The following is a 23315-nucleotide window of genomic DNA, read 5'->3' on the forward strand; positions in this document are numbered from 1 at the left end:
CTAGAACAAAAACCAAACTCAATCCTAGATGCTATAACATCAACATAACAGGGACTTAACCATCACATTATAATTTCTCCAAAAGTTTTAAGGGAACAATTGTAAAACATAAGAGGTCATATTCGACCTGTTAGTTACATTCCCGTAATAAAAAATACACAGCGACCTCTGCAACTATATGATTTAAGGACAATACGGGTGCGAATAACATCATTTCGCTTCATACTTGAATGCAAAATTCCATTGCTACAAGCAGAATTGTATCAAATTTTTCACAAAATCCCGATGCCAATACTTCATGAGAATAATTTTGTAGTTATCAACCCATCATAGGAATACATCATAACTAATTTAGTCCGTGACTCATACTATCCAATTAAAGAAACTGAGTTTAAAAACTTCCTATCCTTTAAAGTCAATAAATTTTATTCCCGGAAGTTGCATCCTACATACAACAAAAAATCCGAAGTTGCTCAATGTGAAGTTCAACTAATCAATCACCAGACAGAATTACCTGAAAGTTATGTGTTTTGAAAGATGAATCGGCAACAAATATGGATTCCTATGAAAACTACCAATAACTGGATTAACGTGATGGACAAAAGGAGAACTTTCAACTTAATTTGTAACAACAATACAATCAGTTTAACATTAGAGCAAGCCGGAATCTTACAACTTCACAACTGCCAATTGAAACAACCAACAATGACAATTTCTTCGCACGGTTACTAGTCAAGTCGAATTATCGTATTTTCCTGCCATGAGTATCACCAAGATCGTCACTTCTATCAACAATTCACCACAACATCAATTAAACAAAATAAGCACTAGGTGCTCAGGAAATGTCAGTAAGTTTGAAGAATAACTACATCAATTGAACACAAACGTACAACTAGTTGACGTTCACAATGTGGTGCACTATGTAAATAGCACCATCATCTATACAATCGTACCAGCACTCGCATTATTGTTCATTATCACAAAATGGAGAGCTCGACAACAAATTCCGCAGCCTCAACCCCGGGGTCGTAATCGTTCAGGTATGACTGCTCAAGACTTCTCGCTTGCCTTTGAAAGGGATAATAACAACAATTATTCTGAATTCTAAATTTCTTATTATTATTCTCCAGTTTATTTAAATTACCAAAATTGCTAAAATTCTAATTTGTCTAAGTTAATATTAACGCACATGTATTATCAAACATTATAGTTAGTTAATGTAAATATTGTCCCATACATAGCTTTCTCACAATATTTTAGTAGGAGTAAAATTACATATGTATATTTTGTTTGTTAATTTTATTTTAAGTAAATTTGAAATCTATATGATACGTACGTTAAGTTAACATGGAAAAATTATGAATTTTATAAATGTATAAAATTGATTACTAGTCTACTTCTGTGGGAAATAATTAATTTTAAGTAGTATAATTTTTGTATAAATAGGTCAGATTTTTAATAAATAAATTAATTAACTTCAAATCAAACAACAAGAAATTTTTAAATTAAACTTCCTAGCAATAGCTTTATAAAATAGCATTAAATTTGTATATCGTAGCGTATTGGGTTTTTTAAATATATAGTTTAAAACATATATTTTTAAATATTGTTTTAAAAATAGAATAGTTAGTATACTTACAGCTTATGTATGTATATTAATTAAATAGATATTAGGAATGGTAGTACACCCAATGTTCTAGGAATTCTGCAACGGCAATTTTATGAGATCTGTCAAATTGTTTACAACTGGAGTTGAATTCGGAGCCAAATTTTTCATAAAATTTTTGAATTAATTTTTCAATTATATTTTAGGAAATTAAATTCTACATCTTATTTTCAAATATTCATTAAAATAACCAGGAGGGGCCATTTGTTTCCAATTTTACTATCTCTGAATTAATTTTCCATATCGGCAAAATTAGAATCAAGTATTTTTGGTTTCCACTTTAGTTTTTTGGTATCATTATAAAAATTGGTTCGCTTTTCAGTATAAACTTAAGTTTCTAAATCACCGTCCTTTTATTAACGAAATAATTTTTTTTTGTATACATATACATATATAAAAAAATTGCTTTCATTAAAGCTTCTTTTCGGTTCACTAATATCTGTTGGAGCACTAAGTATGTATCTCCTTTTCAGTCAACAACCTCGTCGTGATCTAAATTTTTTGTTCCCTAAAGCATTGAACACCTAGTTATTGTTCTGAAAGACTTGAGAATGTAAATACATTTATTTAGTCAGAATGTGCAGTAAGCTGAATATCAAGAAATTTATTAATGTATTCCAATTTTTCAGGTAACTACTTTACACGAAACTAGTTTTCATAATTGTCAACGATTTCACGATCATGTGTTAATGATTTTTGTCGTTAATATCAGAATCGTCCGTTGTTGCAGATTATTTGCAGATGCCATTTATGATTATGAAAATTAAAGTAGCGCTATTTGACATAAAAAGTAAAGGATGAATATTATAAAATAATTCATTTTGAGTAAAAATTTTAGTTAATTATTAAATACCTTGATTATATTAAATTATATATAATAATTAAATACCTTGATTCCTTGATTGACCAAAATGCATCAATACGGTAATACTTTAAAGTTTGGTGTCTAAAAATGTCAAAAATACGCATCGTAAGCGTTTAATATTAAATTAGCTGTGCATCAATTTTTTTTTTGAGTTTGTATAGATGAAAAGTTTTTTAAATAGAAGTTGAGAAGTAAACAATTTATTATTTTAACTCATAGACTAATAAAGTTAATTATTTCCTTATGCACGGTATTAACATTTTTAAATGTTCCATTATATTAAAATCTCCAAAACTTAATTGAATAAAAAAAAAATTTTTAAATAGATTTTCAGTTAATAATTTTAATACTTTTACATAAATAAACGCCAAAAAACATATGATTTAGAAAGTATCCAAAAATGTCAAAATAATATTCCATAAGCAAGGTAAACGCATCACAACGGTATAGCATCACCAACTTTTTTTTGATGCACATTTATGATTACTTTCCGATTATACCTCTTGTAAACACAAACATTCTTTTGACATCTTGCTGTGACAAAAAACAAATTGAGTTGCATTGATTTTTTCCAAACTTAATCATGAATTCATATGAAAAAAAATCTGATGTGAAATCAGCACATAACCGACCGCAATGTGTATTGTCTTGGTTACTAAAAATGTTACAGAATATTATAAAAATGTCTGTTAAATACTTCTTTCCAATTTTTAGGACATTAGTAAGCTAATAGTTAACATACCTAGAAAAATGTAAATTTGGCTCATAGTAAAGTTTCGCTTTATGCTTCCGGAATTCCCTGAAATACACGTCAGTTAGTTTCGGTAACAACCGAAACTCATAAAACAAGTTTCAAGAAATTCCATCAATTCGTTCCGTGGATATGGTGAAAAATGTAAAATCGGCCCGCAGATCAGTTTCCGAGCTCTGATCTTTCTAAAAAACTTATATGTTCATTGTTTTAATACGAAGAATTTAAATATTAAATTTCAATGAAATCGGTTGACTATTTTTCTTTATATACGCAAAATAAAATGTATATTTGGCCCGTAGTAAACGTCCAGTTGCTGATACTTCCAAAAATTATGAGGTTTCGCAGACGAAGCGAAGCTTATATGCGAAATTTCAAGTAAATCGGTTGAATATTTTCTTCACAATGGTCAAAAATGTAAAACAGGCCAGCTAAAAAGTGCAGTTCCTGAGGTCTGACATATCCCAAAAATCAATCAATCCGGGCCATGGTCGAAATAACGTACATATAAAATTTCATCAAAATCGGTTCAGTCGAACTTGAGACCGATAGACCGACAAGTTGCAAAAAACAGTTTATTTACACTTCCCTACCATGGAGAAGTGCATTACCACCGAAAATTCGATATGCAAAATTTGTTGCCATCACATAATATACCTATAGGTATTGTTGCCATAACATAGTATACAATACCTTTTGTATACACAATAGGGTCGGTAATTTATAGAAATAAAACACAAACCTGAAGTTCAGCTTTGCTCAGACCTGTCGCACTAAAATAACAAAATACAGAAAACTTCCAACCAGGTATTCAAATGATGTTAATATAATATATCTAACTATTTGGAAACCCTGCAGCCGGCTGCACGTGGGGGATGCGGAATTTAGACTCGTTTAATTTCCAAGTAAATTGTCTATAATCTTGTTTTTGATCAAGATTGATTTAAAGTTGATATTAACTTAAAGTTAAATTTAGTTTGGCTTTTTGAGCATTTTGTTTATCTTTGAGTATTTTTTCACATTGCTTAACAGAAAAAGCTCCAATTTTTGAGGTAGTATTCGAAATATATTTAGTTGGACAGATTTTAGAATTTTGTTCACATTGCTTGAGGAATTATTTCAAGTTAACTATCTGTTCTTGGCTTTGCGTTTGACAAACAAGTTAGTTTCCCAGGGGTATATTCACTTTGGTATGGAGTTTGTAACCACTTGAGGGAGTCGTCTCCAGTATGGACATATATATATATTAATGCTCAGCGTAAAATTCTGCGTTAATTTAGACATGTCCAATCGCACTATAATTCAAAAACGAATAATGCAACCGACACCAAGTTTCCACAAGTTTTTTCTTTTGTGCAGACGATGGCTGCTATTGTAATTATAACAATTCGGACAACGGGTTCGGGTAGCCATACAACTCAAAAACTTTTTATTTATTAATATTTCAAAAAGGTTTCGATAGTTAATTTTAAATATTTGGAAAAATATTAAAGCTAGATTCATGAAACTCGACAGTCGTGTGTCCAATTTCAGGTCAGATATATTTCTGAGGTTTTGATGAAATTGCTCGACAGGTTCGGATCGAGCCATACAACGAAAGTTAAATTTAAATATTTGGAAAAATACTAAAGCTAAATGAAATATTAATGCTAGATTCACGAATATCGGCCGTCGTGTATGTCTGACTTATAGGTCAGACCTAGTATCCGTGAAGTTTCTGGTGAGTGGTTTGACAGGTTCAAGTTATTGCCATTTAGCAATCAAAGTTATTTCTAAATATTTCAAAAACAAATTTTTAAACTCAGATTGTCAAAGCGCAGGGTATTATTCAGTCGGTTTATACCGACTGAAACGTTTTTACTTGGTTTCATTTGTTTTCTAGATTTTGTTAGCTTATTTTCTTTAATTCTTTGATTATTTGACTTTCATTAAAGAATTAAAGGAAACAAGCTTAGGCGCTTTAGTTAATTTTACAGTGTTCTAAAATAAAACGAAATTAACTTTCTTTTTTAGTTCTTGGGATGTTATTCGTATATATTGCCGAAAAAAACTATTTTGGAAATTACTGTTTATATTAAGGTAGTTGTTTGCTTTGTTATTATTTCTCCCGTTTCTATTACAATATGAAAGTTAGTATTATTCAGTGTATTGTAGTTAGCACTTCCGTTAATAAAATTATAATTACCATTTTCCTTAAGGGAAGACCTTATTATGCTAGAAATTTCCAATGTATTATACGCTTCTTTTAATGAACTTATATTAAAATTAAGGAAAATAAACAAGTGTCTATTACATCTACAAAATGATTATTTTGTACTTATCTTAACAGGCCAAGTTATGATTTAGAATATCAAAAAATAAAGTTGGGTCAAACCAATGGTTTGTATTGTAGCACTTTTCCCTTCAACAAGTGAAAATACTGCTTTTAAAAACAGTCTATGTATATCCACCACACTATTAAAATTATTTTCATTTATAAACGAAACTATTTCTAGGATTGCATAAATTTAGGATGAACCATTTATGCAGTCTTTGAAATAAAGCAAAAATTAATATAAACAGGGGTTAACATAATGCTCGATTTTAAGGGCTAATTGTGTGAGTTAAGAAAAATAATTATATTTTTTAATGTCATGGAATTTACCGTTAACTTTTTGTGTTTATAGAAATTTGAAAAAACTTGCGGTTTCAGAAATATAAGGTGTCAAAAATGCAAATTTTACAAATTTCAAGAGGCCATAACTTGAGAGGGGGTGGAGATGGAAAAAAATTTTCTTCTAACGAAATGAACTACTTGTTAATGTCTAAAAGCTCCTAAAATTTCAAGCTTCTACAGGCTGGGGTCTAGAAGAAAAATGACATCAAAAATTTGGAAAAAAAGGACTTCAGATAACGGTAAATTTGAACGGCCATTTTGTTTTTCTAAAGTTTAACTATAGTATACCGCGATAGGGGAAGCAAGCCGCTGCCTTTCTGCGTTTGCGAAATTTCAAAAATGCTTATGGTTTCATTGCAACAAATAGTTAAAATAGGCCATTTTTAGTGCTTTGGGGGGGTATAACTTCTAGAGGGGGGGAGATAGGTGAAAATTTTGTTCTACGAAAATAAGTTTCTAGTGAAGATCTATGACGTATTAAATCTAGTGACGTATTAAATTTCAGCTTTCTATCATTAAGAATGTAGAAGTTTTGTAAACAGACACACGGACGGACGGACGGGCGGACGGACGGACGGACGGACGGACGGACGGACGGACGGACGGACGGACGGACGGACGGACGGACGGACGGACGGACAGAGTGAAACTAATAAGCACTTTTTTTCAAAAAATTTTTGGAAAAGTGCTAAAAAATTTTTATTTAGTTCAGGTATGAATAAAAATACAATTAGATTGAACTTTGGTGTTCCATCCATCTTTAGGTTCTCACGTATCCGAACATTGACTACTTCATCACATTATAAAAACCGATTTCAAAATTAATTAAACTGAACAGAAACTGAGACACATGTGTGCTTTAAAATGGATATATATGAAATTTTTCCCATTTCTTTTTAACGATTTTACTTAAACTGGCGATTCCCATGCTATAGTTTAAAAGTTTAGGTTGTGCTTGCGAAAAAATCAATACAAAATATCTCGTAAATTTATTTAGCTGGGAAAAATCTGATGACAGCAACACAATAATGCCATCCTTTCGGTACAGTTTTAACATTAGGTATTCAATAAAATAATGAAAATAAAAGATAATAATATATCTGGACATTAGCAAATATTGATATTTCAAAAACAAGACAAAGAAAGAAATAATATAATAACGAAGAAATCAAATTATTTGAATAAAAAATTTGTGTTTTTAACTCTTAATAAAACATAGTACATGATTCGTACAGTCGGTAGGATACCTTTCGGTACGGTTTTAACATTAGGTATTCAATGATATCAATCAATGAAATATTTTCTTAAAATTGTTTAAATAATGAAAAAACTCTAAAAGCCAACTAAAAATCAGATGTGCTCGAATCTAACAAGGAATTAAGAGCAATTGTCAGAACGATTGGCAACATCAACAATACTTGAAATCATACAAAAACAATGACACAACACTCCGCCTAAAGCTATAACAATATATAAATAACTTAAGCACTTACAACCTTTCAAATGTCAAGGGAAATATAAACTGCAGGAATTCGTCAGGGTTACAAAAAACGCCTATTGTATGTACAACCAAAACTGCCAACTGGAACAATTCTGTAATTAAATTACCATTATTAGCATAATATGTGGAACTAATCAACAAATGCAGAAGGTTAAGAGTTGGTACTCTAAAAGAGTCAGTAAAGAGTACAATATTATATATCATTGTTTAGGGCATCAAAAATAGGTAAAATTTTAGTTCGAACTATTTGTGAAAACTAAACGGTTTTCAAGTTATATGGAAAATTTAAAAATACATTTTTCACGAAAATTTTACTTGTCCCAGCAGTTTTGCTTATAACTTCTTTACTTTTTGTTACAGAATTTTGGTCACTATCTTAAGCTTTAACTTAAGTAAAAATGTAAAACTAATAAAATGTAAATGTTTTATTGCTTTAATCATCAACTATTACTAATTTTCTATCACATTTGCCACTTTGAAAAGCAGTTTAGATTTTTAAATTAATAAATTTATTTTTGACCACGAATTTACAAATGAAGTTAAACAATATCTGAAATTTTCAAGAATTAGATTTTCATTCAACAAACCCAAAAAGCCACACTGAGAAAATATGATAAAAACTATGAACGAAATCTCATTGAGATTGAACAGATTAGAAGACAAGCATGATAATGTCTATGTACGTGCGCCAAAAAGAATAAAAAATAATGGACGAAAATAAGATAAGAACTGCGACGTATGTCGTTCTTAATAAGAAGCGTACATTAGAAATATTCCTCAGGACCCATAATATCGATATATGTTTAGTAACGGACACACATTTAAAACAACAAACAAATATAAAAATAAAATGGTTACATGCAATATAAAGCGGCGCATCCTAATAATGAATCAAAAGATGGTTGCGCTATTTTGATAAGAAATTTTATATTATTTCATAATGAAATAAGTAAAGTCGAAAAAGACGATAGTCAATTTGTTGCTGTACGAATAGTCTTATAAACAAAATTTTCATGTTGGTGAACTTTACTGTCCTCCGGGACGTGTTACAAAGAGTGGTGCATTCATAGATCTCCTGAATCTTCTTAAAGAAAGGTTTATTCTGGGAGGTGACTATAATGCCAAACATATTGATTGCGGTTCTAGATTGACCTCAAGATGTAGAGAGCTAAGAAAAACTTTAAAAGAGATTGGTTGTTACTGCCAATCCACAGGCAGACCAACATATTGGCCAAGTGATAGAAATAAGATACCAGATCTGCTGGACTTCTTTATTGTCAAGAAAATCTTGCCAAATTTCATTAGTTTAGAAGACAACTATGATTTGGATTCGGATCATTTTGCAGTTATATTAAAGTTAGGTGAGACAGTTACGAAGAAACAAAATAAGCCCATGTTGATTAATAAATCCACTGACTGGACTAGTTTTAAAGAAGAGATAGAGAATAAAATAAAATTAAGAATTAAAATACGAACCAAAGACGATTTATATTCTATGGTAGAGAATTTTAATAAAATCATACAAAGCGCTAAATGGAATAATACAAAACAGTAGGAGTATAAATCCGTGGGTATGACTTACCCAAAGGAAATACTGAATATGATAAGCGAAAAGAGAAGAGCTAGACGCAGATGGCAAAACTCACGGGATCCAACAAATAAAATTGTGCTCAATCGACTCACTCAGACTCTAAAAAGAAATATAAGAAAAATTAAAGATAATTCATTGAAGTAATTATTCCTTATGGAGGGCTGCAAAAAATATAAAAAGGCCTATTTTACATGTCACTCCTATTAGGGGAACGGATGGCAAATGGCAATAGAAAATAAGGATAAGGCTGAAATATTTGCAAAACAAATTTTTAGGCCAAATGACATACACTCAAACGTAAATACTGCAATAGGAAACATGAGAGCAGAAAACGTTATCGCTCCATTTGCACAAAGAGAAATAGTAGAAGAAATAAAAAGTTTAAAGTCAGGAAAGAACCAGGTAATGATTTAATTACCTCTGAGATACTTAAGCAATTACCGAAAAAGGGTATAACAATGTTGATTTTTTTAATGAATTCTGCACTAAGGTATATGCAGAATTCATTAAAAAAATTCTAAAATATATGCCTAAAGCTTGGAAGGTGGCAGAAGTTATAATGGTACCAAAACCTGGTAAACCTTTAAGTGAGACCAAGTCTTATAGACCAATTACTATGCTACCAATCTTGTCGAAATTTTTTGAGAAGTTATTACTGAAAAGACTGTAACCTATAATTGAGGAGAGGTCATTATTTCCGAACCATCAATTTTGGTTTAGAGCAGCACATTCAACTACTGATCAAATTCATGGAATAAAAAAATTATTGAACAAGCCTTAGAGGAAAAGCAAATTTGTGCATCAATTTTTGTAGACGCGGCATAGGCTTTTGACAAGGTTTTGCACGAAGGATTGATATACAGAATTGAAAAAATATTACCAAAGCAATATGTAGATATTCTCTCTTTTTATATAACCAACAGGTTATTTAGAGGCAAACAGGAGGGGGACTATTTCACACTTAAAGAAATAAGGGCAGGTGTGCATTAGGGCAGTATTTTGGGTCCAATACTATATCTACTCTTATAAAAGTAAATGAAACTAAGCCTGCACAAGTAAATTTTACAAATAAAGTTCTTGTGAACCCTCCACGTGTCAATTTAAAGGGGAAAATGTTGCGCAGGAAAATGCGGCGAAATATCTTGAAATGACACTGGATGTTAAGCTAAAATGGAAAGAACATGTTAAAAAGAAAACGGCAGAATTAGAATTAAAAGATAAGGAAATGTATTCGTTCCTGGGTCGCAAGTCAAGATTGCCGATACAGAATAAAATTCTGCTCTATAACCAAATTATTAAACCGGTTCGGTTGTATGGTATCCAGTTGTGGGGATATGCCAAACAGATCCATGTTCAGCGAATACAAACGTTCTAGAATAGGGTTTTCTGGAATATGGTGGATGCCCCTTGGTATGTGCGAAACGGAGATTTGCACAGAGATCTAGGAATTCCATATGTGGTTGACGAAATTAAAGAAAGGGCGTTGAGACATAGAGCTCGTCTGGGGCAATATGTCAACGTAGAGGCCTCTCGACCCCTTATTATCCGGGATTCTCCTAGAAGAAGACGACTTGGCCTCTGGCCCACCAAAATGGAGGGCGTTAAATATCTTTCAATCTATATTTAAGAAAATTTGATGGTTGGTCTAAGGGGACACAAAAAAAAAAAAGAAAAGAAGGTAAGTAATGTTTACGTAGAGAATATTAAAAAAGCACTTAATTTTTAAATATTGTTGAAATAAAATATATATTTATACGCTTACTATCAATATCACTAAATTTTAGACATTGTTATGATTGGTTGACTGTATCACAGTCGAGCGGGGCATAAAATAATAAAGTTGGACGGAATCAATATACCAAATAATTTTGAAACAGTACTTCATTTTATGGATTTAAATGAAATGATTAAAAATATCATGGGACGCAGCATTATGTTAACTTACACGTAATTACAAAAATAGGATACCCTTTCTAAGTGAGATAGACGGCTTAAAAAATAAAATACATGCAATATTACCTTGAAAACAAAAAAAAAGATTAATAAAGTTAGGAAGTACTGTTATGAGGAGCATATTCGGTACTCAATAAAGATCGAAAAAATTTTTAAAACCATATATTGACTTTAGAAAATAAAAGTCATGAATTAATAAAAAATAAATCAACAAATAAAATGAACAATAATTTTAATGAATCATTATTGCTAATGTAATAGGCAGTTGGAAATAATAGAAAACAAATGATGCTTGTTAATGAGTAATTGTTTTAAGTATTATTAAAGAAAACGTTCAACGGAACCCAACAAAGACAATATTGTTTCGGCTAGATTAAAATTATTATATGTAAGCATATTGTCATATATTGGAGTTGTAATATAGTATAATAAGTTATACTATAGATTTTGAAAAATTAAATTTAATACAACGAAATGAGGTAAATTTAAAAATGGAATAATAATTTTTGCAATTAAAATACAAATTGACTATATAAAATTAAATAAAAAATTAATTCCAATACAATTTAATGAAAATAATACAATAATAGAACAAGATTTAAAATATACATCCGAAATAAAATAATACTTTGTCGGTCGTATGCTGATATGATCCATACGCTACGTTTTATGTAACGAGTTAATCGAGTTTAAAGTTTGAAATTCCAGTTTTTCTTAGTTAAGTAAAAGAAGTTTTTTATATTATACTAATTTTTGATATAAAGTTTTTTTATATTTGTGGAATTTCTATTAAAGCTCGGTTTACAAAAATTTGTAGGCGCATGTGCATAGTTCAAGAGCATTCACAGAAGCAGCGAAAACTTTTATTGTAAGTGTACTTAGAACAGTTTTATTTAGTTTATTTATCAGTTAATATAAAAAACTTCTATCGCTTAGTTCAGAAAAAATGAGAAATTAAATTTTATTAAATTAAAATATTTTTTCAAGAAAATGAAGCCTATGAATAATAGAATAGTTTTTAGATTTAGATTAGAAGTTTTATGAACTAAATTTAGCGAACGAATTGTGGAAATTAGACTAAAAATTTGTTTTATTTTAATAAAATTTGATTTCCCAGCTGGTACGGAATTCAATTGTAAAATATTTAATCTTAGCTTATTATTGGGTATATTTATCAAATATACCCAATACGTTTGATAGCTTCGTTCGTTCCATTTAAGTTAATTTGTGGTAGATTCGCTATTTTCCGATTGGTTTTTGCTTCATTCAACTTCATTTTTCAATCCCTAATCCACTGGCTTATTTTACTACTTGCCTCCTGTAATTTTTTTGCCGAATCGTCAATTTTCGCTCTTACTGTCAATATTGCAGTATGGTCTATTGTAGAATAATTTCTTCTAAAACCAAATTGATGGTTTGGTATTAGGCCCCTATTTTCTATTATTGGTTTTAATCACCTAAATAGCAGTTTTTCAAAAAGCTTAAACATCATTGGTTACAGTGAACTGGGCCTATAAGACTTTGTTTCCCTGGTTTGGGCTTCTTAATTACCTCCGCACCTTTCCAAGCACAAGGAACGTACCCAAAATTCATAGCTGCATTCATGATTTTCGTCAGATGTTCCAATGCCTCGTCTGGTAGGTTTCTCAGTACCTTCGCAGTAATAAGATCAAAACCTGGATTTGATAAGATTCCTGAATTTTTCAATTTCAGGAATCTTATCTCTTCCTTAATTTCTAGTTGAGTAAGTGGAGCTTTGTTGCCTGCTTCATTTGCGATAAATTCTACCAAACTTACGTCTGAATTTATTCCGTTTGGCGTGAATATGCTTTCCAAGTGATCAGCAAATAATTCGGCCTTCTCCATTTTGCTCCTCACCCAACTGCCATTTGCTTTAATTAGTGGCGGAGCGTGCTTAATTCGTCGTTTTTTGCTTTTTGCCGCCTTCCATAAGTAATAACTCGTTTCCTTCGTAGCTGACAAGTTCTTTATATAATTTTTGTATGATGCCGATTTAAATTCTTGGATTTTTCTTTTAAGCACCTGGGAAAGTCTGTTTAAAACAGTTTTATCATCAGAGTGACGCGAACGTTACTATCTACGTTTGGTCCTTCTCTTTTCCCCTACTAAATATACTACTACCTAGTTTCACCTACTATACTTCCACTATACTTCCAGGTTAGCTATTTGCTGTGGGTTTGTACTTTGACATTTTTGTATTGTTTCATGCAGCTTTTTGTATGATTTTAATTAATCCTTCTTACTTTACAGCTAATTGTTCTATTGATTTTCAACTTTGATATTGATATTTTTCAAACTGGGCCTAAATAATGTTTTAGTTATTTTTTCACTTAGTTTTAATATGACAGCAGAGTGATCCGAATTAAAATCATAATTATATTCGAGGCTTAGAAAGTTTACTGATATTTTTTTTGTTAAAAAAGTCAATAACATCAGAAACCTTGCTAGTATCATCATGCCAATAAGTAGGAGTGCCAGCGGAGTGATAGCAGCAACCTAGTTCTTGAATAGCTTTTCTTAGCTCTCTTCCTCTAGTTGAGGTTATTGTAGAACCCCAATCTGTATGGCATTATAGTCACCTCCCATTAGATATCTGTGTTCATGTTTGTAGGTTAAATGTCGAAAAGCAAAGTAGATATTTAATTTAGTAGCGTCTGTCCAGCAACTGGCGGCTACGAGCGGACGACTGTCTCGGAGCAAGCGGTTCCCTATACAAATGTGTTAACTAGCGGGGCAACCTCTTGTCCTTGAGTTAAAAAATTAATTCTAAAGGCGGATGAACATGTGAATTGTCAACGCCATGGGCTTCAGACGGCAACGGGAAACCACTGAAATAACATTCCCAAGAAAATCTTTATGAACAATCAAGTAAATCAATGGCTCTTAGTCTCTGGCGCAACGAGGGTGCTAAGAATCCCCGAAAGTAAAACAAAAAATAAATTAAACATTGGTACATGGAATGTTCAAAGTTTATATGAGGCAGGAAAACTTGATAATACCATATTAGAAATGACAAGGTTAAACATCAATATTCTCGGTATAAGTGAAATGCGCTGGCCAGATGCCGACGAGCTCAAAAAAGATGACGCAACGGTTTTCTATTCTGGTAATCAAAATAGGAATCACAGCAATGGGGTAGGCATAATTATCAGAGGCCATGCTGCGAAATGTGTCTCAACATTTATTCCGCATTCCTATAGAACAATGCTGCTCAAGCTAAATGCAAATCCTGTTAACATCAATTTAATACAAATATACGCACCAACAGCAGACAAAAATGATGAAGTTATTGAAGAGTTTTACTATAACATCGACGAATTAATGAAACTCACTAAACCACAAAAATTAAATATCATATTAGGTGACTTCAAAGCCAAAGTGGGTTCCACTCAAGGAGAGTAGCCGGTCGTTTTTGTTTAGGAGACAGGAATGAAAGAAGTGATAAACTGATTCAGTTCTGTCAGTTTTGTCACGAAATATAGAAATATAAATCCGGTAAAATGCAAACAGTTAAACGGAACCATCCAAAGAAAAATTAGGTGTGCAAAAAAAGAATGGCTCAATCAACAATGCAAAGAAATAGAAAGATTGCAACAAGTCCACGACGATTTTAACCTTCATAAAAAATTGAAAGAGGCATCCGGTATTTATTGAAAAAAGACTTCATTTAGTTTGGTAAATAAGGAAAATAGGGTCGTATTCTATATAGAAGAAAAGAAACGAGTCTGGAAAGAATACATAAAAGACCCTTGTCAGATGGTAGTAGATTGACTTTGACATAGTTAGCAACATCAAATCTAATAGGTCAATCAATCACGAAAAGCGAAATTGAACAAGCAATCAAATCAACGAAAGAAAACAAAATAACACGTCCTGATGAAATCCCAGCAGAAATAATAAAATTGATATATGAAGAAAATTTACAAAAATTAGTAAAATTATTCAATCAAATATATGACACTGGAGAATACCCTAGAGATTGGCTAAAATCGATCTTTGTTACTTTACCAAAAAAAAAGGAATGCAAAACGGTGTGAAGAATACAGGCTAATAAGCTTAATCAGTCTAGTATAAAAAATATTTCTAAAAATAATCCAAAATAGAATCTATCAAAAATGCTTAGCACGACAACACCATAAACTAATCGAAATTTTACAAAATATGAACATCGACCAGAAAGAAATAAACTGCATCCAACGATTATATTGGAAACAAACAGCTGAAATCAAAATAGAAGCAGAAACAACACGAGAAATCGAGATTCTGAGAGGTGTTAGACAAGGCTGTATTCTTTCACCTCTACTTTTCAACATGTACTCAGAGAACATATTTAAAGAAGCAACCAGTTATGTAGAAGAAGGTATCAAGGTTAACGGTATCAACACTAATAACATTAGATACGCAGATGATACCACGCTAATAGCTGGCAGTATCGAAGATTTACAAACTTTGTTAAACCAAGTTAACCACCACAGTTAAGAATTCGGTCTTCATATTAACATTGATAAAACAAAATACATGGTGGTAAGTAGGAAAAACATCTTGAATAATACAACACTTTCTATAGATAATAAAGCACTTGAAAGAGTAAGTAAGTTTAAATACCTCGGATACTGGATTAATGAAAATTGGGACTCTTCAGATGAGATAAGGTGTAGAATTGAATTTTCCGGAGCAATGTTCCTTAAATACAGAAAAGTGCTCACCAATCATGATCTAAACATAGCACTAAAGATCAGATTCTTGAAATGTTACGTATCGTTTGTCTTGTTGTATGGAATGGAAACATGGACTCTGAAAGTAGCCGAAATGAATAGAATCGAAGCTTTTGAAATGTGGCTGTATCGCAGAATTCTGAAAATTCCTTGGATAGACAGGGTGTCCAATGCCGAAGTGCTGAGAAAAATAAACAAAGAGCGTAAGTTACTTACTACCATCAAGCGCCGAAAAGCAGCATACTTCGGACATGTTATGAGAAACACAAAAAACCATCTATTACAACTCATAATACAGGGCAAAATTCAAGGCAAAAGAGGAATCGGGAGAAAACAAATATCATGGCTAAGAAACATTAGAAACTGGACAGGTTTGAGAAACTTGTCAACCTAGAAAAATATAAAGAAATTGTCAACAACATCACTTAAATAATACGTGTATAAAGATCGCCAACATTCGAAAACGAAGAGGCAGAAGAAGAAGAAGCAGTTCATGTTTGTACTGAAGATCTTTAAAAGTATTTTTCTTAATGCTGGAATTTGGTGGATAGTGTACAGCACCAATACTAAAGTTCTGTTTAGTCGATTTAATTTTTATCGAAATAAGCTTAATATAAGTTGTTTCTATCTTGAACTCTTCATTATGTTCTATACTTTCTTTTATGAGTATTGCACTACCTCCTCTTGGCTGATTGCTGGGATGTATCGCTTTATAGCAATCACAGCCTTTTATTTTAAGGCCCGTATAATATGTCAAATGAGCCTCCGACAGCAAACAAATATCTATATTTCTCGTTTTGAGAAAGACCTCCAATTCTTGTTTCTTATTAAGAATACCATTAGCATTCTAAGTTACTATACGTACCTCATTTACGCACATCTTTTCTTAATTTCTTTGGTGTCCCCGTATACAGCTCAGTGTATGCATTTTCTATTTTTAATAATCTTTTAGAAATCTCGTTAATTCTAATCAACATACTATGCATAATTTGCATAATGTCTGCGTCAGTTCTTTTTATTTGTGGGGTTTTGTTCTCATGTTCCTTCATTTTCCTCTTTTATGGGGTTGTGCTTTGAAGTGCTTATGAATATGATACTTCCTTTAACACCTTGCTAGGTGTGCAAAACTTTTATGTGCTTCAATTTTTACTTTCATGTGCTGTAGAAATTCTATTTTATAGGTCTTGGTTATCTCTTCCGAATGGTCAAAAGATTGCATAAGGAGCGGAAGTTTTACTGAAATATATTTTCCATTTTCTTTTTTCCTTTTGATTTTATTTACAACATCTAGACAGTTAAAACCTTTGCTAATGAGCTCCTCTTTCATATCCTCTGAGTCACACGATGGATTCAGATTTCTAGCCATAACTTTAACTGGCCTTGTTAGTTTATTCTCATACGTGTGCCACTCCAGTCTAGCCTTATTTATAGCTTTTGTTAGTAATTTGTATTCATTTTCATTTTCTTCTTTTAATATCTTAACTATGTTAGAATATTAATCATGCTCAATATGACCGGAGGAGGCTTGTGCTTTTTTGGATTTTCAGCCTTAATTTTAGGGCTGGTTTCATTATTTTTTTTAACTGTCCTCTCTGAATTTATTTCAGCAGACTTTTCGATTTTTCGCTTCTTTGCAATATTCCGTTTTAGAATCCAGTCAGTTTCTCTAGCTAGTTTTTCCACGTCGGTTTCATATACAATAATTTCCGCATCTTTATTTTTCATTTTTGTTGATGCAGATTTTATTTGATTTTTCAAATCTACATTCCCTGCCTGCAATTTGCAGATCTCGTTTTGTAGCGCCTTACAAAGACTCTCTAACTCGGTTAATCTCGAGTCCTGAGTATCCAATTTACTCTCCTGTATAAGATGCCTTTTCATACTGCCCTTTTGGATTTTCATCTTTTTGTCTTCTGCAAACTTATTCGACTTTTTCTTAGAGTTATCATCCTTATCTCTGCCATTTTTCTCTGCAATCACCAATGGGGGTGATCGCATGACCCCTGATATCCTTCTAAATGGGTCCATCAACGCCGATCTATTATGCAATAAGTCGTCTCCCCCAGAATCCATGAGACCAGCCTCCGAAGAGTGTGGACTTTCCAGCATTACTGGATTACCACCTGAGGTATTCAATCCTTGCGTTTTGTTCATTGCATTTTTTTGTTTTATTTCGGAGTTTTCTTCTTCTAGCCTTTGAGTATAGTTCCCTCATGCAAGGCAGCACATATAATTTCTGCCGTCCCTCAGGGATCAGTCGCAGACCAGAGAGCCGCTCATTGTGAGTCCGTCGCGTCTGGATTTCCATTTGGATTTTAGTGGACTCTTACCACAAGCGTACCTTACTGCGGATATTTCGTGGTCCAAGCCGCCGGGATGTTAATAAATATGTGAATTATTTTTAAGAAAAAAATTAGTAAAACACCAAGAGTTCCCCTGCTTTTAATAAAAAATAAGTAAAACAAGAAGATAACTGGTGAAAAAACCTGGCTAATTGTAGAGTCCTAAATTTTTCACCATAAATATTTCTGGCAACAAACAAAAACTTAATTAGTGGCTTAAAATATTTTTTTCAATTCTCTCGAAATAATCAAAAGTAATATTTAATTACTTGCCTTCACAAACAAGTTTGTTTGCATTGCTTTAGTTACAAGCCATGGTGCCTTCAACAACTTATTAAAATTATATAAACAGTTTATAGAACCTTGACAAAAGTAATATTATGTCATACTTTCGTTATTCTCAATTTCGTTATTATATCCAAAACTTCACAAAATAAAAAATAAAAATTTATTTAAAGTTGACAAAGTTTGGAATAAAATTTCTTAAACTTTTGTTAACCATAATATAATTCATTTATAAACAATTATCAATGTTATCAACTATAAAATAAAATTACAATGTTATAATAATAGCTTGTTTCGTGAAAAGAAAAAGTATTGAAAATTTTCGTTTCTAGTAAATCATGGATTACTTTGTTTGTTATAGGATCGCTTGAAGGAGCATCAAAAAGGTTTTTTACTGACTTTTTACAAGAACTTCCTACACCAGGTACTAGTGGACCGTCATTTGATACTAGTGTTCCATCAAACATTACTGGTTTAGTTGGAAAAACTGTTAAATTGGTTTGTCGTGTAAAGAATTTGGGAAACAGAACGGTAAGTATTTAAATACATAAGTGTTACGAAAATGTTAAGAATTATGATGCACAAATATTTAAAAAGTTAAAAAAAAATTATTGCAAATATTCTTTGATGGGTCAAGGGAATTTTTCCTAAATTAAAAATATTTGTCGCGATATTTAAAACTTATTTTAAAATTTTTATTTTTATTTTACAAAAACATAATTACATAATATTAACAATAATATTTTTTGTCAAAATTTTAATAATTTTATATAAATTGGATAAAAATAATTCCTAAACCAAAAGAGGTAGAAATATAATTCCTATACTACGTTAAAGATCAGTTAACAGGTCTGCCAGGTGCGTTTAAATTAGAGAAAACTGCTATTTTACCTCACTTAAGAAATTGACGTTTTTTAAAAACGAAAATTTAGAAATACAAAATTTTTTGTGCTTTGGCATTCCGAAATCTGGACTCATCTCTTCTTATTAATTTATAAGAAAGCCCTTGTTTTCTGACTTCCAAATTACTTTTAATAATACGCCCATTTGAAACAGGAACGGAGTTATACTGAAAATTTCAAAATGTTAAAAAATCATTCCAGATTAACTTTAAGTCTTTGTAACTCGGAACCTAATGAGGTTTGAGTATCATCTTCATACAAAACTTTTGTTTATTCACATGTAAATGTATTTATACAGCAGTGCACTTAGATACCAGATACGACATAATATTTTAGTTTGTTTCATAAAGTTTCATCTATGTAAATAGTAGTATGTACTTGATTTTAAGGAAAACTACTTTGATATCCAAGATGGATTGAAAACAACTAAGAGACTGCAATTTTGTTATACCATTAAATTTTGTATCGAATTTAATAAGCAATTTCATAATTAACGTGCATTTTGTAATTAACATTCTGCTGACACTTTATGAGTTTTTAACGTCTTCATCAAGTAGAGATTTTTGATTTTGGTCTTTATCTACTTTTATTTAAGCACCTTTTCTTGCTATAGAAGATGGGTCGAGCAAAGCAGATATAAACTAATATAGTTTTTAACAAAAGAATCACAGCTACATGTTATTAGAAATTTTAGTTATACACTCACTAAATGTTCTTATGTTCTTTTTCTTATATTATATGATTTTATAGTTTGGTTTCTATTATTTTTAGGTATGTACGTTTTTTCACTATTTTGTTTTAATGTAATTTTAAATGTTTTAGTTATATTTCGTAACCTAAATTTTAAACGAGAATTATTTGATATAAGGTATTGCATAAGTGGGCACCACTTGACCCTTAAATTTAAAAGATTATTTCGAGCAGACTTTTTTGAAAAAATATTTTGTTATTAAATAAAAATAAAAAGCAGGTTTTTATTTTATTAGCAATTTTCCAAAAATTTTTTGAAAAAAAGTGCTTATTAGTTTCACTCTGTCCGTCCGTCAGTACGTCCGTCGTCCATCCGTCCGTCCGTTCGTTTGTCCGTGTGTCTGTTTACAAAACTTCTACACCCTTGAAGATAGAAAGCTTAAATTTAATACGTACATAAATCTTTACTAAAAACTTATTTCTACAATTAACCCTTAAAATCGAGCATTATGTTAAATCCACTTTATATTAATTTTTGCTTTATTTCAAAGACTGCATAAATTTTTCATCCTAAATATATGCAATCCTAGAATTAGTTTCGTTTATGAATGAAAATAATTTTAATAGTGTGGTGGATATACATACACTGCATTTAAAAGCAGTATTTTCACTTGTTGAAGAGAAAAGTGCTACAACACAAACCATTGGTTTGACCCAACTTTATTATATCCTGCACTTCGTGAAGGGTATATTAACTTTGGTATGGAGTTTGTAACTACTTGAAGGAGTCATCTGAGGTATGGATAACTCAAAAATGAATAATGCAATCGACACCAAACTTTCACAAGTTCCTTCTTTTGTGCCAAGGACGAACTCTATTGTTATTAGACCGATTGGGACAAGGGGTTCGGGTAGATGCCATACAACTCAAAGAGTTTATTTTAAATATTTCAAAAACTAATAAAGGCACAAATATAAAATTTTGTATACATGTGTCCAATTATATTCTACATATGCTCTAAAAATTTTAATGAGATAGCTGCACCGGTTCGGGTGGCTGCCATACAACTCCAAAAGCAAATTTTTTATATCCGGCAAAATAATAAAGTCAGATTCATGAAACTTGGCAGTCGTGTGTCCAATTATAGATCAAAGATATTTCTGAAGTTTTGGTGGAATTGCTTGACAGGTTCGAATGGTCCCCATACAAGTCCAAAAGCTTATTTTAAATATTTGGAAAAATAATAAAGGAAGATTCATGAAACTTGGCAGTTGTGTGTCCAATTATAGGTCAAAGATATTTCTGAACTTTTGGTGGAATTGCTTGACAGGTTCGAGTAGCTCCCATATAAGTCCAAAAGCTTACTTTAAATATTTGAAAAAATAAAAAAGTTAGATTCATGAAACTTGGCAGTTGTGTGTCCAATTATAGATCAGATATACTTGCGAAGTTTTAGTGGAATTGCTTGGCAGTTTCGGGTACCTGCCATACAACTACAAAAGCTAATTTTAAATATTTGGAAAAATAATAAAGTCAGATTCATGAAACTTGGTAGTTGTGTGTTCAGTTATAGGTCAGACATATCCGTGAAGTTTCTATAGAATGGTTTCACAGGTTTGAGTAATTGCTATACAACAATGAAAGGTGCAGGGTATAATTCAATCGGTTCATACCGACTGAAACGTTTTTACTTTATTGGATTTTAGTCTAATTTCCACCTGTTATTTTGTTGTACACATCATAAATATTTTTTTTTGTAAGTAATGGAGCTGATTTTGGGAGTAACCCTTTGGCACTTCGTTTTTGAAATGGCAGCTAAGGCTGCTAATTTGAGGTTAGGAAAAAATGGAGTAAAACAAGTAAAAACGTTTCAGTTGGTATAAAGCGATTTAATTATACTCTGCACCTTTCGCTATTGTATAGCAATTACTCGAACCTATGAAACCATTCTATAGAAACTTCACGGATATGTCTGACCTATGATTGGACAGCTGACTGCCAAGTTTCATGAATCTGACTTTATAATTTTTCCAAATATTTAAAATTAGCTTTTGGAGTTGTGTTCAGGTACTTGAACCTGCCAAGCAATTCCATCAAAACTTCAGAAATATGTCTGACCTATAATTGGACACACGACTGCCGGGTTTCATGAATCTGCCTTTATTATTTTTCCAAATATTTAAAATAAGCTTTTGGAGTTGAACGGCAAGTACCCGAAGCTGTCAAAAAATTCTAATGAAACTTCAGAAATATATCTGACCTATAACTGGACATACAACTGCCAAGTTTTATGAATTTGACTTTATTATTTTTTCAAATATTTAGAACAAACTTTTGGATTTGTATGGGAGCTACTCGAACCTGTCAAGCGATTCCTCCAAAGCTTCAGAAATATGTCTGAGCTATAATTGGACATACGACTGCCAAGTTTCATAAATCTGACTTTATTATTTTTCCGAATATAAAAAATTTGCTTTTGGAGTTGTATGGCAGGTACCCGAACCTGTCAAGCAATTCCTCTAAAACTTCAGAAATACATTTGACCTATAATTGGACACATGACTGCCGAGTTCCATAAATCTGACTTTATTATTTTTCCGAATATAAAAAATTTGCTTTTGAAGTTGTATGGCAGCTACCCGAACCCGTTGTCCGAATTAGTTCAATTACAATAGGGTTTGTCCTTGGCACAAAAGAAAAAACTTGTAAAAGTTTGGTGTCGACTGTATTATTCGTTTTTGAGTTATCGTGCGATCGGACGGACGGACGGACATGTCTAAATCGACGCAGAATTTTTCGCTGAGCAAGAATATATATATATGTCTACACCACTTCTCCTTCAAATGTTGATGTTCAAATGAGATGACTCCTTCAAATAATTACAAACTCCATACCAAAGATAATATATCCTTCACGAAGTGCAGAGTATAAAAATCGAGGTAAGAGATCGATATCTTCTGTTAGAAAAATTTTCTTAGCGCAATTGGTGCGGCAGTGTTTGGGCCAAGAATCGAATATTTCGAAGCTAGGGGAACATTTCTGAGAGTGTGTCAGGCTGAGGTTTTGATTTGAAAGGGTATATTGGGCACAGGAGGTACTGATTATATCGGGAAGCCGGGATGCCATCGGAACGCTGACTTCCTGGTATGTTCTGCGGTAGTGTTTGGCTTCCTTAAGGCAGCCACAGGTAGCCGAGGAGGTATGAAGTAGCTGATGCACTTGCGAGAAGGGAAAACACAACTTTGTTTGGATAATTCAGCGAGCAAACAACATTATATTTGTAATAACAACATTAAGAATTAATGATATATAATCACTTGCGCTGCGTAGCAGACTTGCTCAACTCATGACAAAATAAATTTAACGCGAAAGCTTT

The 23315-nt window shown here is 31.8% G+C and overlaps 1 protein-coding gene across 5 annotated transcripts in view; it reads left to right on the top strand.

Moving 5' to 3' along the window:
* The window catches only part of LOC129616016 (zwei Ig domain protein zig-8), a 158823-nt gene that overhangs the window by 121566 nt on the left and 13942 nt on the right, over nucleotides 1-23315 (top strand). For all 5 annotated transcript variants that reach the window (XM_055531435.1, XM_055531436.1, XM_055531439.1 and 2 more), the window contains exon 3: nucleotides 18708-18877. In XM_055531435.1, coding sequence (XP_055387410.1) covers nucleotides 18708-18877 — 170 coding nt within the window. The remainder of the gene's footprint in view (nucleotides 1-18707; nucleotides 18878-23315) is intronic.

The sequence above is a fragment of the Condylostylus longicornis genome, unplaced genomic scaffold, assembly GCF_029603195.1.
Source record: "Condylostylus longicornis isolate FDR11 unplaced genomic scaffold, ASM2960319v2 ptg000157l, whole genome shotgun sequence".
Classification (NCBI taxonomy): domain Eukaryota; kingdom Metazoa; phylum Arthropoda; class Insecta; order Diptera; family Dolichopodidae; genus Condylostylus; species Condylostylus longicornis.